Genomic DNA, 17,465 nt, shown 5'->3' with positions numbered 1-17,465 from the left:
GCTCACATTTATGAGTAGTATTCCGCGACACACGACGCGGCGATTGTCGCGCTGCTACTGTTTATTATGTCTCACGAAAGTTACAATAAAATTATTGTACAATTATATTTAGATTAGGTATAGATTAGGTATGATTAGGTATGTAGGTTTCATGTGTTATATGTGACTATGTATTAAAATTACTAGATAAATGGTAAGATAATTTATCAAGCACTGAGTTTCTGCAAATAGTTATGTTAACTTAATATATCTAATATCGTTATTTTCCACGAAACAAACGAGATTCATTTAAGTATTAGAGTATCCGTTATTTAATAGCTGTCACATATTAAAGCCGGCCGGTAACCTGCGCGTACGCATTCACGCAGCGATCAGTCGTTTGCGCATACGTGTCGAACACACGAGAAACGAACCATCACAACATTAATTACTACATAAAAACAAATTAATTTACACCTTAACACAATAAAAACAAGTGTCATATTCAATTGTGAGAAAAAAGTGTTGTTTAGTTATTTATTTATCCGTTTGTGTGTCGTCAACTACGGAACATCGAGGGAAAAGTAAGTAAGTAGGTTAAATAGTAAACCCATGTGCTTGGAATAACAATGTCATAGACGCCGGTAGTAAACAACTTGATTGGTACCTTACGACCTTGTGATAAGGTTTATAGTGAATTGATTAGATATTGTAATGAAATCAGCTGGGTGCCAGTACAGTGTGGTGTGTGTCAAATAGTAAATAAATAGTACGAAGTCTATTTACTTTCAATGTATATAACTATATATAGCCCTAAAAGATAAATTACATAGCTTACTAATACTTTAAACTAAGTATTTGTTTCATATATTTACTAGACAGTCCTGTAAAATAACATCAATATAAATATATCTTAATACAAAACCTTGACACGTGTTTTGTTACTACACAATGCTCACGACACTGCTTTACCTCGAGAAGTGCAGAATTTCATTCATTAAATATTTTTGTAGTTGTAGTAGTATCATCACGCCTTTTACCCCAGAAGGGATAGGCGAGGTGCACAATACGTACGATGTACGATATACACCCACTTTGCGCCATTTGTGTTATAAGTCACATGTATGTAAAAGGGGCCTTTTGCGATATGCCGGGGACAATTCCAGACCCCATGCTACTACTAAGAAATTTTCGAAAAACCGAAAATGTCCTGTAACACTTTGCCCGACCCGGGCAATCGAACTTGAGACCCCATGTCCAGCAGTCGCACTTGCAACTACTCGACCAACAAGGCAGATTTCCAAATGTAACTAATTTATTAGAATATATGATAATCTGTATTACACACCACTAAGGCTTCCAATTACAACACGAATTAAAAATTTGTACGTTTAAAAAAATTAGACCTAATATTTATTTTAGACTTTATTTATAAGAAGTTGGAACTGGTTTTGAATTGCTATTGTTGTTTCGAGTTAAGGTCATTGCACTTTGAAGTAGGTATAGGTAGTTGTGTGTCACGTGATATGATGATACCTATTATGTACTTAGGAGATTAAACTTTTAAACCATAGGACCAAGGTCCTAAATCCAACAATAATGATTAGAAAAGCAGAAAAATGTGTTTATTTAAGTGTTTTTTTATTTACACTTGGGAATAAAGAAATGGAGCCACTCACGGTTTTTTTCTTTTTTATTTCCTACACTATATTTTTTTATACAAGAATTTTTAATTTTGTTGGTAATAAAGTCGCGATATTTTAAAAACATTATAACAAAAAATCCATTAAAACATAATATACATTTCCTACACTATTAAAAAACTTGTTCCACTATTATAAAAACGCTATTAAATTATGTATGAATAAAAGATGAACATTCAACTTAGTTTATATTTTGTTTGTTAGCACCAAACTATTAAATGATTTAGTTACAGAGATCAAGATAAACACACAATCACACTTTTCACACACTATTATAATAATGACTTATGTTATTATTACATAATTTACCCGACTACAGCGAAGTAAAAAGTTGAATTATGATATTTTTTTTAAACACATGTACTCTCATTTGCCTACTTTGATCAAGTGGCCTTACTGCGACTGCTGAGCAAGGGATCAAGTGTTTCTTTTTAATTTTCGGAAATTTATCATTTGCTACGGAAACTACTATCTCCTCGACTTATAACATAAATGTCGAAAAGTAATTTAGGGCTTATTTCACAGTGTCGAAGTACGTCACTGACATTATTATGACGTACTTTCTTAAATAATTGTCAGTCAACTGTCAGTAAAACAGCACCTATATCAGCCACTAGTATCTGCCAGCAATTATACCCGTGTTACCATGGAATAAAAATTCACCCTATGTTTTATACCACACCATAATCTACCCGTGTTCCAAATTACCATAATTCCAAATTGCAATAATATTTATTAAATAAGTGGGTTCTTGTTCTTGTTACGGTATGTGTGTGCGCATGATTTCGTTTGGTCGTCCGGAGACGTGTCATTGGAAGTACAGTACGTTCAGAACAGGTTTTATGCACAAAATAACAGGTTAGCAACATAACGGGAGCACTTGAATATACCTACATACTTACTGAAATTAATCCGGTACAGACTGATTCGCGACTTTATTACAAAACTGTGAAGTTCAAAATCCATTAAAGATCAGATATTGTGGTAGGTTGACTTGCTGGTGTACTAAGAACTTGTCTTTGGACGTGACTTTGTCAGTTGCTATCATAATGTTTTGGAGAATTGAACGTTGCGAGCAAATTAAGCGTTGTTGTTTTTGTAAGATCTTATTATTTAAGAGGGTGTTCTAAAAATCGATGGAGTTAATTATAGGACGTTATTCCATTTCTTAAATAAACTGGGTTTTTAAGTATGTATACAATGTGATAGGGTTGAGTTAGAAGTCCCACCCCTATCACATTGTATATATTTCTCTCTCCAATGTTTAAGTACTGCGTTAAAGTATAAACAGTTTCTGTCTCAAACTCTCAATTCTAATTACTACAAGTACCTAGACATGTCAAAAACCTCTAGAAAATCAAACCACCTATGGTTATATTCTTCTTAATAAATACTAAACTATTCCGATATTGAAATTCGTAGAAATAAATACATTATAATGAAACGGCATCGGATCGTTCACCCGAAGGCTCACATACTTCACATTGCTTAGCTACAAGCGTATTATACACACATAGGAGTAAAAACGATGGAAATTTTAATAAAGCTCAAAATACAGCGATAATTTCCCAAAATAATCTGATTTCGTGAAGAGGCTGTCTCAATGAGCTTATTATCAATAAGTTAATAAGATCCTTGCTGAATATAAACAAGTCATTACGGCGCACTCAGACGTCGCTCTATAATTATCCAATTAATTTCATTTTAGAGAATTTCTTCTCCTATATAATGTCGCTCACTAACTAATACCAGCTACTTGAGGGCTCACGACGATTTTCATTAGTGTACTTCAAGTTTTAAGACTGATTTTAGTTTATGCTCAAAGGTAATGATGTTTATTTTCAAATCAATTTATGTGATTTGGCTATACAACATTGATTATTACAATGACTTTGCATGTAATTGGATATTCATCCTATTCTATGTGAAACTAATATACTATACCTACATAAAAATTAGTTATCGTTCAAAAATAATAAAGTAGGGAGCTAGTGTTATTGAAACGACTGAAGCCGATTGATTACCATTGACTGCCTCGTTGGTCGAGTGGTCGCAAGTGCGACTGCCGGACAATTGGTCTCGGGTTTGATTAAAGTATTGCTGGGCCTTTTTTCGGTTTTCCGATAATTTCTCATTAGTAACACGAAGTTTGGAATTGTGCCCAGTGTATGGCAATAGGCTCACCCCCTTGGGAGTCTCACATGGGACTTATAACACAAGTGGGTGTGCATTGTATAACCGCATTACAGGCCGTAATATGCACCTCTGCCTACCCCTTCGTAGATAAAAGGCGTGACGTTGCATCATTATCTCCTTCAAGCTCTTAATCAAGTTACTTTGAATCTTTTTTAGTTGTCTGACAAGCCTTTGTCTTTTTCTTCTACTCGTCCATTTAATAAATTAATCAAACCAAATAAACGAAAATATCGTCTTCACTAACAATAATTCAACCTAATTACCCCTTCAGTGGTCGAAACTAGTTGTTTCAGCAAGCAATTACAATAATACTACAGTGCATTGTAAGACACGCACAGTTCGATAGTAGCTGGTATTTATGCAATAATGTCTGATCATGCCACTTGTCTAGCTAATGACGTAAATGAAGCTATTAGGTACATTTTAATTGCTATTTACCTGTGTCACTCAGGATTGCAGTTTCCGAGATCTTCTTGCACTTTGGAGTTTACCAGTGGCTTGTTTGTATTGTGTAGTTACTAACTAACGTTCCACATGGGATTTTACCGACGAATGCACGAGTTAATGTTTTAGTTTCATGTTATTGCAAAAAATGCCTCGTTCATAGTATAGGCGTAAAGTGATGAGATTAATTAAATCTTGGATGTGATTCACGACCAGATCAAAACCTTTCGTTTACCCAGTTACCAACTAATATCTCACTAATAATATAAAAGTAAATAGTTTGTTACTCAATCACGTCAAAACGGCTGAAGGAATCTAGATGAAATTTGTAACAGAGGTAGAATATGATCTGGAATAAAATAACACATACACATTGGCTACTTTTTATCTCACAGGAACGGGAGCGAAGCCATGGGCAAAAGCTAGTAACTTTATATGTAAAGCTCATTTAAGTAAGTTCTTATTTATTCTCTACTTTATTACTATCATGAACCATTCTTCTCTCTCTACTTACAGGTCATCATTGAACTTGGAAAATCTCACTGCTGCCATGACACCGGTGAAGCCAGTCACACAACTACACAAGTCGTAGATATCTACATTCTACATAGTATGTGTAAAGTCATCCTTAATGAAACTTTGACCTTAGAACCTAAAATGCTGTGTTGGATCTAAAAGAAATTATAAAACGATTACCAACTATAATGTTGCTGTTTTAAGAGTCATTGTCCTTTGAATCAATGTTGAAGATATAAGTATAAAAAATGAAGAACTACTTGAAGTCGATGTCGAGTGTGAAGCTGGTGGTGCTGATCTCCCTGTGGGTGGCGCCACTGGTGCCGCAGCCGACGCCGCCGGTGCAGCTGAGCGGCGGCGTCGCTCGCGGCACCGTGGCTCCCGACGGCACGTACCTGCAGTACTTTGGAATACCGTACGCCACTGTTACACATAGATTTCAGGTGAGTGTCTTTTTTCTAGTTGGAACTATGTATTGAAGAACCGGTTTATAAATCTGAGTAACAACAGAGACAGTGCTCGCCACAAGTCACCACGTGTCTTTCACCTCTTAGACAAACGCGTGATATTATGCTGTGAAATGAAATAACAGTTTTTTAATAATCACATGTGGTCGTCCACTCCTCGATGGGTCGTCAGTAGCAGCCACAGCAGTATCGAGAAACAATTACAGTGGAATAGTTCCCGCGAAGGGCCGCTAATGCCGCGCGTTAATGATGAGCGTCGCACGTAACACCACTAATCTACTCGTGATTGCCGCGGCACCGCGCCACGTCTAATCACACTACACGTCAACCCCTCACTAATTGTCGGAATACATTTTTAATGAAGTCTCGCGCTAGTCTATTTTATGTTGAATTCATCATGAGACTAGTTCTCGAAAGACTAAGTTTATACTACAGTTACTCATTTACTTTCCTTTCAATTCCAGGAGGCACAACCAAATCCAACGTGGGAGGGCGAGTTCGACGCCCACAACGAGCACATCAGGTGCAACCAGAGGTTCTTCAACCGCATCATGGGGGTCGAGGACTGCCTCACTGTGAACGTGTACACTCCTATCGAGGCCAATGGCAAGGCCCTGCCTGTCATGGTGTTCATCCACGGCGGAGGGTTCAGGGACGGCTCGGGCTCCCCCTTCATCTACGGCCCAAAGTTCCTAGTCAAACATGGAGTTATACTAGTCACAGTCAACTACAGAGTTGAAGTACTTGGGTTCCTGTGCCTCGGTATCAAAGAAGCTCCCGGTAATATGGGGTTAAAAGACCAAGTGCAAGCGCTGCAATGGGTGAAGAGAAACATTCGAGCGTTCGGAGGAGACCCAGATAACGTAACAATATTGGGTGAGAGCGCGGGAGCTGCCTCTGTTTCATATCACTTACTATCTCCGATGTCTAAGGGATTGTTTAACAAAGCGATCATGCAAAGTGGCTCCAGCTTGGCACCTTGGGCCTTACAATTTGAGCCGCTAGAGACGGCGATTCGTCTGGCACAAGAAATGGGCCACACGACACGAGACCCTCTCGAGATTTACAAATTATTCTCAAACATGACCGCTGAGGACCTGTTGTCATACCGAGTTCCACGACAAGAAGGTGACATTGTGCAGTCGCAGAACATCTTCGTGCCGTGCATTGAAAAGAAAATACACAGAGTGAAACAGTTCCTGCCCGACAGTCCTTACAACCTGATCACGCGAGGGAAGTACAACAAGGTGCCTGTCATTGTTGGCTTCAACGACGCGGAGGGTTTATATTTTGCTGGCAAAGAAAACGAAACTACTATCGCAAACTTAGATTTATTTAAAGCATTACCACGAGATTTAACATTTCCTTCTGATAAAGAGAAAAAGGAAACAGCGGACAAAGTGCGTGAGTTATACATGGGAGATGAGAAGTTTACAACAGAAATTTCTTCTTTAGAAAAGTTGGCTCGATTTGAGGGAGACGTGGGTATCACATACCCGGTAGTTGCCACCATAGACCTACTTCTACGGACGCTGGACAAGGCAGTATATGCGTATAAGTTCAGCTACGATGGATTACTGAACTTCTCCAAGTTCGCGTTTGGGTTCCGCAAAACCCCGGGCGCTACTCATGCTGACGAAATATTCTATCTCTTCAGCTCCTTGACACTGAATGGTCATCTAGAAAGGGACTTCATTGAAAAATTTACCACATTATGGACCAACTTTGCCAAATATGGGTAAGTCGACGTATACGTTGTAATATCCTACCAAGTTTCTAAGTAAAAGGGCCAAGTCTACTATAACAAATCGGTTACTATGAGTTTATGAGGTCACGCGTTATGATTCACCAACTCTAGCACGAAGTCCTACCCCACATGCCTCACTCATATGTGTCATATCAGTTTCATCACCAATATTAATTGGCTACACAATAAAGAGGTTCCAAAGGTCTGTCTACCTCCAGCCTCGACCAGTGAACATATACTTAATTCTTGACCTTGCCCAACCGATTGCAATTTACACTCCGACTCTATTTGATTGCTTAGAATGCGTGACCCTCGGCTCAGTGTCAAACTAAAACTGTATAAATATTGTATTTTTAAAGAGTTGATTCAAATTCTTGCTCATTATTTTCTAGCTGTTGACTAAAAATAATAAAATCGATATTAATCTAGCTTTTTGACAGAAGTTCAACAGAAGTAATGCAAATCGATTATCAGTTTCGGCCATGAATCGATTTATCGACTTTAGAATAAACAGTAAGTTTTCCTAGTAGCCAGACTCATATTCAAGTCATTTCCAAATAAGATTTGAAAATTATCTATGGGGGCAGATCGTTTTGTTAAAATACTTAGTCTTTGCATAAGAAAATGAATAGAAACAAAACATCGTACGATACCGCTAGATCTAGACACACGGCAGTGTGTCCGCCAAGTTCGAGCAAAAAAACCGACACACCGGCCGTGGGTTATATTACACGAACCATTTCGGGCCAAGTTCGACCCACCTATAACTCAAAATCTATTTTATCTACGCATATGAAATTTCTAGTATCTGTCGAGATCTACTTACTTATTTAAAATACAAAATTTCATTAATGTACCTATTGTAGGTCTTGAGATATTGACGTCAGAAAATCGCTATTTTTACTATACACTCACTGACTGACTCACTCATCAAAAACCTAGACCACTTCCAATGGTCGTATTGACTTGAAATTTGGCATGGAGGTAGGTCTTTAGGTCAAGGTAAAGGAAAAAATCTGAAAATGGCCAAGTGTGAGTCGGTTTTAAAAATAATGAAGGTGTAAATTCATACCCCTAAGGAACTAAAACAAAAAAAATATCTATATCTTCCAATGGTCGTACCGACTTAAAATTCGTTACGAAGATTTGTATTTAGTCAAAGTAAAGTAAAATAAGAAAAAAAGAAAATAAACCTTACAAAAATAAATGAAATCCCACCCAAAACATAAATGTGAAAGGCTGCCAAGTTCGATAATATTGGAATGCTTCGCCTATAAAAGAAGTGAGATCTAAATAAGTACCAAGTTCCATACACAGACCTCAGTTAAAAATGATATAACTTGGCAAGTTTTAATAGAAAATTATATACTTGACTCATTGCGTTTAGTAGGTTTATAACAAAGTGTGTGAAAACTTGCCAACTTGTTATATCATTTTTAACTGAGGTCTGTGTATGGAACTTGGTACTTATTTAGATCTCACTTCTTTTATAGGCGAAGCATTCCAATATTATCGAACTTGGCAGCCTTTCACATTTATGTTTTGGGTGGGTGTAATCCACACAAATTGTTTTTAATACGAAGGAACACGAAGATGAAATGCATTCACGTGCAGCGAGCATTTGTTATGTATTAAAGTATTCACAAATAGTTGAGACGAGATGAACACAATGTCTGAATTACCGCGCAGCTGACTGCTGCTGTGTTTCGCAACCGCTCGCTCGCTACTTGCGTTTGATGAAAGAATATTTTATATGATTGGCACTTGGCCGAGACCCACATAGCTGTGTTCGGATCTAAATTATTGTATATATTCGTTTTTATAATTTTGTTACGATAATTTCCTTTACTCATTATGCTTTTATTCACTTTCAAAGTTAAAGAAAATTCAAGGTCTGTTTATCTTTTTAGGTCATCCATTCTATCAATTAATTTACGACTTAAAAACATAATCTAATTCTTATCCAACTGGTCTTTCTGGTTTTGGGTTTAGTTCCCAACAAAAAAAAATATTTAGACCATAACTGGCAAAAATAGGTGTTACATTATTCATGAATAGTGGTGCACTAGCTTCTTCTAACGTTCTATTTATTTATTTTTCCAGCGACCCAACACCATCGTCATCTTCAATCCTGCCGCGGTGGGAGCCAGCAGAGGCGCAGCGTCCCCGAGTGTACGTGATAGACAAGGACAGCTCCGTGGCACCGGTGTGGGATGATGCAGGCCTGCTGTTCTGGAACCGAACCTACTCCTTGTACAGGAGAACTCAATAACTAGGAATAAATTAGTACAAATTCACATCAAGCTATACTACATGCTGTTAATAGATTTTCAACTTTGTAATAGTTGGTGTAGAAAATGGTGATAGCTCAGTAGAATATTTCGGGAATAAAAAAATCAGGAACGTAGCTTGCAGTGTGCAGTTTTAATAAAAAGAGAAGTGAATGACATGACATTTAAATTAACAAAGGTCAGGGACTTTAAGCGCCTGTTACAAATGTTATAATTAAATCTTACAAACTATGTCTTATTGCTATTCACAATTTAAGAGGCGCTTCAACATGCCGCCGGCCGTTGAAAGCTTGCCTTTCAACAGCTAGTTTCCAATAAGGGACAAATCTTAGAGAATGCCCGTCTAACAGTGCCGGTTGCAGTCCGGATATCGGCTACTCTGCTTATACCGTCTGTGCCAGGATGAAGTGCAACAACGCGACCCAGCTTCCACTTCATGGGTGGCTGGTTATCCTCTTTTATAACCACGAGGGTGTCCAGGTTCAGGCTGTCGTTGCCGGTCCGCCACTTCACGCGCTGCTGCAGCTCTGAGACGTACTCCTTGCTCCATCTCGTCCAAAAATGCTGCCGCAATTGCTCAAGGCGTTGATGGCGCGTCAAGTGAGAGGTGGAGTGATCCCGTAAGTCCTTGACAGGAAGAGAGGTGAGAGGCCGTCCGATTAAAAAGTGACCAGGAGTGAGAGGTAACAGGTCCTCAGGATTCGACGAAAGTGGTGTGAGCGGTCGAGAGTTTAAAATGCCCTCAATTTGAATCAGGATGGAGTTAAGCTCCTCGTAAGTTAAATTACAATTGCCCAACACTCGGAGTAAATGATACTTGGTCGACTTGACACCCGCCTCCCAAAGACCACCAAAATGCGGAGCGTAAGCAGGTATAAAATGGAAGGTTATACCATCCTGAGCCGCACTATCAGAAATGGAGTCACAATTGCGCTTCAAAAACTCAGCAATTTCATTATATGCTCCTACGAAAGCAGTTCCATTATCGGAATAAATATTGAGAGGTTTTCCTCTCCGAGACATAAACCTGCGTAAAGCTTGTAAATAATTGTTGCTCGTCAAGTCACCCACCAACTCTAAATGAATGGCCTTTGTTGTGAAGCATACGAAAAGTACTATATATACCTTCACCAATCTACAACCACGGCCTTGACGACTAGCCGAGGCAATAGGGCCTGCGTAGTCAACGCCTACGTTTTGGAAGGGATAGTCAGCTGGTGAGAGTCTGCTGAGTGGGAGATTACCCATCTGAGGAGCAATTGTGCGAGGCTTTACTCGCTGGCACCGAACACACTGACGACAACAGGCTCTCGCTAAGTTGCGACCACCAAGGGGCCAGTAGGTCTCTCGTATTGTGCTTAATAATAATTGAGGACCTGCATGCATTAATCTAATATGCTCAAATTGAAATAAAAGTTTAGCGAAATGATGAGTGGACTGTATCAAAATTGGGTGTTTCTTTGTGTAAGAATATTCTGAGTTGTGTAAACGACCTCCTATACGAATAATTTTGTTATTATCTAAAAATACATTTAAATTTAATAATCTGTTCTTATGAGGTAACTGTTTATTATTTAGTAATAAATTATATTCTGGAAAAGACTCCTTTTGTGATTGAATAATAGTAAAGTTCAATGCATCTTGTAATTCCTGAGCAGTAAAATAGGATGTATTTATTGAGGAACAGCGTTTACAAAGATTGATAAAACGTAAAACATAACAAATAGAACGATGTAATCGACTAAAATTAGAAAATCGATTGAATTCGATTACTCCTTTAACTAAATCTCCAGTAGCATGACTTTCTTGAGCTAAATTAACTAAGATATTATTAGGTTTGAGTTCTGGAAGATTTTGAGTATTTATAGAAATGGGTGGCCATGTAGAACTGTCACATTTTAAGAAACATGGGCCGAACCACCACAAGTCCAGTGATTGCATAGCGGTCGGTTCTACCCCGCGTGTTATCAAATCGGCTGGATTGTCGTGGGTCGATACATGTCTCCAACCACACGTACCGGATATTTCTAAAACTTCGGCAACACGGTTGCGAACAAAAGTGTTTAATTTTATAGGCAACATTTTAAGCCAACCCAACACTATCATGGAGTCGGTCCAAAACACAACACTAGACGGTTGAATGTGAAGGTGACTAACAACCTTTTGGTACAAACGTACACCAAGCACAGCAGCACAGAGCTCCAATCGCGGTATAGTCAACGGTTTAATAGGAGCGATGCGACTTTTGGCTGTAAATAATCGCACATCGACATCACCCTGCTCATTAATACTGCGAACATACAAACAAGCTCCGTATGCTTGCTCCGAAGCGTCGGTAAAAATGTGAAATTCAAATTGTTTGTATGCGTCACAGACTACCCGACGTGCTATCCGCAAATTGTGAATACACGGTAAGTTTTTAATTGTGTTTGCCCATATTGCTGTAATGTCAGGTGATAAGTGATCGTCCCATTCTAATTTGTCTAGCCATAATTTTTGAAGCAACATCTTCATGCTCACGACACACGGTGCTAACAACCCTAAAGGATCATAAATTTGTGCTATTACTGCCAACATGCCACGCTTAGTATTTACCGTGCAGTCGGGAACCTTTATAGGAAAAAAGAGATCATCTGTGTCAGTTCGCCAACTAAGTCCTAGTGTTTTACTGCAGGTGTCGCCCGGCTGGTGGAACTCGAAATAAGACTCGTCAGTTGATTCTGAGATTAAAGAGGGCTCGTTCGATTTCCACTTCCGTAATGGCATGCAAGCAGACGCAAGAGCATCGGTCACCTTATGTCGCAACATTTGAGCTTCCTCAAACACGTCAGTACCTGTCAGCAGATCATCTACATAAAAATCATGAAGAATGGCTTCCGCGGCTTTTTTATCCTGGCATTCAAGACCGATTTGTTTGATACACCTAGTTGCGAGAAACGGTGCACTAGCTGTGCCGTACGTCACCGTATTTAATTGGTACGTTTTAAAAGTGTTATTAAAATTATCACGCCAAATTATTTGCTGCAGGTGCCTATCTGAAGGATGTACAGACACCTGCCTGTACATTTTCTCAACATCAGCAGAAAGGACGTACTTATGCATTCGAAATCTAAGAAGGATTGCAGTCAAATCGTCCTGAACGGTAGGTCCCACCATTTGGATTGCATTTAAAGAGATTCCAGAGGTAGTGGGTGCACTAGCATTAAAAACAACGCGTAATTTGGTTGTGATACTACTTTCGCGCAGGATTCCGTGATGAGGAATGAAATATGACTGTAAATTTTCATTAATGTGACACTCTGACATATGACCTAAATTAATATACTCAGTCATGAAGTCTTTGTACATTTTATCGAGTGAAGGTTGTTTGTGATTTCTGCGCTCTAATGACAAAAAACATCGTTTTGCACGATGATATGAGTCGCCTAAAATATCCGTAGATGCCTTCAGCGGTATTTTAACGCAAAAACGGCCATCTGACAGGCGCGTCGTGTTTTTTATAAAGTGTTCTTCACACATTTGCTCCTCAGCTGAATAAGTTGATGCATCACGGCCAACTTCCTCAAGCTGCCAGAAACGCGTCAATTGGTTTCGGATGTCAGTCAACTCATTCGAACTGGAAGACGAAGAACTTTCGCAACAATCATTAACATAATTACAGTTAATTGAATTATTATCATAGCCGCCGTTAATTGGGCCACAAACTAGCCAACCTAGTCTAGTTTGATAAAGTGTTGGTTTCCCATCACCTAATAAGACTTTATCTGATCCTAATAAACTCCAGAATACGCCAGCTCCTATAATAATATCAATAGAAGCAGGTGTGTGGAAATACGGATCAGCTAAATGAATATTTGAAGGTATGTTTACGTGTACCTGTCGAGCGGGAACGTTATCTGTAATTGTGGGTAAGACAAAACAAGTTAAGTCGTTTGAGTATGATTCGTGCAACGATTTAATGTGTACTCGACACATTTTTTTAATATGCGACAGAGAATTGTTAATACCTTGTATAGATTTGTTTGTATTCAAGTAAGGCAGCTGTAACTTATTAAATAAATTCTCCGTCATTAAACAAGCCGAACTACCAGAATCAAGGAGCGCTCGAGCGATGTGTTCCTCATTATTAACATCGTAGCACCTAATTAATGCAGTTGACAATAAAATGTTACCTGTGCTGCTCGTATGCGATTGTGCGAAGATATTAGCTGAGAGCGCAACGTGATTATTATTGTTTGTGTCGGCACTGGAGGATGACTCAGCGCTAGCCTTATCAGTAGTCCCAGGTGATTTACTTGAAGCAGGTTTATAATCTGAGTTGTGAATAAGCGTGTGGTGCTTGCGTTTACATATTTTGCACCCTGATTTCTTGCAATTGCTGGGATAATGACCGTGACGCAAACAATTATAGCATAGCTTATAGCCAGGCAGTAAGGACATTCTATCGTTGACACTTAGTGATAAAAACTGTGGGCATGAATTGAGATTATGATCGCTTTTACATTTTGGACAACTACGTGACAATGAACTACTAATGTTTTCTGTCGTTACAAAGGATTTAATTTTAGTGTTTTGTTTTGTGTTTGTGTGTGTATCTGTGGAGTGACGTGATTTTTCCAGTGTTTCTATTAACTCAGCGCGATTACGCATAAACTCAATGAACTGATCAAAAGTGATTCGTTTCGATTTATCAATACGCCCTTTATATTCCTCCCACTCTCGGAATGTTTTAGTGTCTAGTTTTTGTCTGATTATGTAAATAAGTAATGTGTCCCAACTATCAACAGGTTCACCTAATGTTTTTAACGCTCTGATATTTTTGTTGACATTGTCTACGATGCTCTTTAATGCAGTTGAGGACTCCTTAGCGATTGATTCGATATTAAATAATGCGGTAACGTGATTCTCAATCAATAATCTTTCATTATCGAATCGCTCACATAGAAGTTCCCATGCCATGTTGTAGTTTTGAGCAGAAAACTCGATTGATTGTATGACGATAGCAGCAGATTCTGTCAGCGATGATCTCAAATAATGGAATTTATTTATCTCGTCTATGTCGTCATTGCCGTGAATGAGACTAGTGAAGGTATCGCGAAATTCAAGCCAACTGTTATAGGAACCTGAAAATTTCGGTAATTGTATGGTGGGCAACTTGATGAATTGACGCTTACTACTAGTGGTTGATTTTATTTCCTCTTGTTCAGATTTTGAATATTTATTTAACATGACTTTAGCTTGAGCCACTAACTCATAATATTGAGATTCGATTGAGGTTCGTTCAAGTACCTCGGCGTCAATTTCACACATACATTCTAGCTGTAATTGAATTTCGTTAAATTCGTTGTATAAATCTTCTAATTTATTGACACGCAATTGCAACTCCATTACCTGAGACGGACTTACTGTGGAATCTTGTAATTTGTTTAAAAACGTTGAAAATACAGTTAATCTTCCTTTATAGCTGCTTCGCTTTTTTCTAAGTTCTTTAACGTCAGTCATTTTGAAAGGAGGGTGTCGTAGACCTGAAATTGTACAGTAATAATATTAAATTACGAAACTATATGTCACAAAAATACCTAATGTTATGAATAATGAAACTAAGCAACAATGATGATGAATTATTAACAAAACATTCACTGCAAATTATAATGAACTACCGTAGTTAAGTAGGTAGGTAAGGTTAACTATTCTGATGAATAATGTAACAAACAAATTAATTACTTTATCTACGTTTTAAAGGATATACAAAGCAACAATTATGTAATTGTAAAGATTAATTTGAATAAATAATGTTTTGTAAATCAACAATAAAAAGTTAACTAATGTAGGTAAACATTAACACTACTGTACTGTATTTTTAAGCACATATTAACTTTATTTTACAAAATATATTTTAATCTAATGCTCTGTACATAATTCCTTGTAAATAAATTGTATAAAGTTGTAAATAATTTGTAAATATGTATAAATATGTTACTAACCTTTTCTTTGTTCTTATAATCGCTACTTAATTCCTATGTTAATTACCTATATTACCTGATTTATTATTATGAGTGTTGGGTGAATTTAATTAATATTATAATGCTTTGGCTTTAACACTTCTTGTTTGATTTCACTCGTTGTTCAATCCACTTTTTCCAAAACGTGTTCGTCACCTCTTCACTCTGGTACTTATTAACTCCAATTTCCAAAATATCCAATATTTAGATTATTCCACTTTGCTGGTTGTAGATGATGGATCATCCGGCTCGTACGGACCATGTAGAAAATGGTGATAGCTCAGTAGAATATTTCGGGAATAAAAAAATCAGGAACGTAGCTTGCAGTGTGCAGTTTTAATAAAAAAAAAAAGTGAATGACATGACATTTAAATTAACAAAGGTCAGGGACTTTAAGCGCCTGTTACAAATGTTATAATTAAATCTTACAAACTATGTCTTATTGCTATTCACAATTTAAGAGGCGCTTCAACAGTTGGAATAATGTTGAAATTTTACTGAAGTAATTTGGTGTAGCTGGATGTGCCGGTGCCAGTACAATAGTTTTAATTAATTTAATACAATAGACTGAGATTATACCGATGTAGTGATAAGCTTTGGTGATAGACATCATGACTGTAGTTCCCAGACCCCTCTGGATGGGGTACGAACCCGCTCGCAAGTAGACTCAAGAACAGATGAGGCCCGGTAGGGCTGATGCCTAACCGAGGGCTGGGCTCGCTGTCATTGCAGCGGTAAGACCCCTCTTTGAGGAGTGGCTAGAGAGGCGCCACGGCGTCCTCACCTACCGCCTGACGCAGGTGCTTACCGGACATGGGAGTTTCGGTAGGTTCCTGTTCCTTATTGGGCGGGAGGAAACGCCCGGGTGTCATCACTGCGAGGACCGCCCGGAGGACACAGTAGAACATACAGTGGCGGTGTGCCCTGCGTGGGCCGAGCACCGCCAAGTCCTCAGGGATGTGGTCGGCGACGGCGACCTCTCGCGCCCGGCACTGGTTCAGGCCATGGTGCGGAGCGAGAGGGATTGGGATGCCGTCTCCTCCTTTTGCGAAGCAGTCATGCTAGCTAAGGAGGAGGCGGGGCGCGTGAGGGAACAAACCTCCTCACGCCCCAGCCGTCGCGAGAGACACTCTGGGCGTCGGGGGTCGCGGGACGATCTCCGGCCACCGTAAGTGCGGGTCTGTGGACGGCGAGCAAGGGTAGCTCATCGCCCGAACAGAACCAGACCCGTGCGTGCGGCGCGTCGCGTTCCGCGCGCGCCTCAAAGAGCCATCAGACCACCACAGATGGGGCCCAGTAGGGCTGATGCCTGATCCGGAGCTGCGGACTACCTAGCGGGTTTACCGGGGCTCCAGCTCGAAAAGCAGGAGAAGGAACGGGGTGGTTTTTAGTCAGTAAGAGTCTGACACTCCCTCTCGCCTCGCCCAAGGCGGGAGAAGTCATTGGATGATTTTCCCCCTCAAAAAAAAAAAAAAAAAAAAAAAAGGGCTGATGCCTGATCCGAAGCTGCGGACTAGCGGGTTCACCGGGGCTCCGGCTCGAAAGGCAGGAGAAGGAACGGGGTGGTTTTTAGTCAGTAAGAGTCTGACACTCCCTCTCGCCTCGCCCAAGGCGGGAGAAGTCATAGGACGATTTTCTCCACTCAAAAAAAAAAAAAAGTAGAATCAAGAAAAAAAACAAGTTGAAAAACTGTTATTTATACATGGGAATTGTTAGCTTATTCGATTATTTGATTGTTAATTAATTTAAAGTTAAATTGTACTTGCCATAGATATATCCACAGAATTCGTATAAAAAACCGTTTATAAAACTGTTTGATGTAACAATTCAATACTATGTTTTGTTTACGTTATTATAAGGTATGTCTGTGAAAATGTTATGTTAATACATATTTCGTACAATTTATAGGGTGTTGATTTACAAGTCATTAAAATACTACAAGTAAGAACTTTTAAAATTTGGTAAAATTGTTTACATTTCGATGTGAGCCGACTGTATGACAGTCTTGTACCTATTACCATTTGTTTACTTATTTTGTTACATTTGCCATCAACGTATTATTTTGTAAATAAAGTATTTTTTATAATGTTTCTAATAGTTGTTTTATTACGTATTCATTA

The 17,465-nt window shown here is 38.8% G+C and overlaps 2 protein-coding genes across 3 annotated transcripts; one reads left to right on the top strand and one right to left on the bottom strand.

Annotated features, from left to right (window-relative positions):
* Positions 1–323: 323 nt before the first annotated feature.
* On the top strand, positions 324–16,019 carry LOC118266454 (cholinesterase 2-like). Of its 2 annotated transcripts, none has more exons than XM_050694748.1 (4): positions 324–563; positions 4,839–5,281; positions 5,770–7,043; positions 9,156–16,019. In XM_050694748.1, the coding sequence occupies exons 2-4, from the start codon at positions 5,087–5,089 to the stop codon at positions 9,322–9,324; spliced, it is 1,638 nt and encodes a 545-aa protein (XP_050550705.1). In that variant the 5' UTR covers positions 324–563; positions 4,839–5,086; the 3' UTR covers positions 9,325–16,019. The 2 variants fall into 2 exon arrangements, with proteins under 2 accessions (XP_050550705.1, XP_050550706.1); XM_050694749.1 differs by having other exon boundaries at positions 324–567.
* LOC126910850 (uncharacterized) lies at positions 9,458–14,845 on the bottom strand. Its single transcript, XM_050694737.1, has one exon. It carries the CDS (start codon positions 14,843–14,845, stop codon positions 9,641–9,643), a length of 5,205 nt encoding a protein of 1,734 aa, XP_050550694.1. The 3' UTR covers positions 9,458–9,640.
* Positions 16,020–17,465: the final 1,446 nt, after the last annotated feature.

This window comes from Spodoptera frugiperda, chromosome 7 (assembly GCF_023101765.2).
Source record: "Spodoptera frugiperda isolate SF20-4 chromosome 7, AGI-APGP_CSIRO_Sfru_2.0, whole genome shotgun sequence".
Taxonomy (NCBI): domain Eukaryota; kingdom Metazoa; phylum Arthropoda; class Insecta; order Lepidoptera; family Noctuidae; genus Spodoptera; species Spodoptera frugiperda.
The sequence above is the reverse complement of the archived record's forward strand: the minus strand, read 5'-3'. Positions and strand labels throughout refer to the sequence as shown.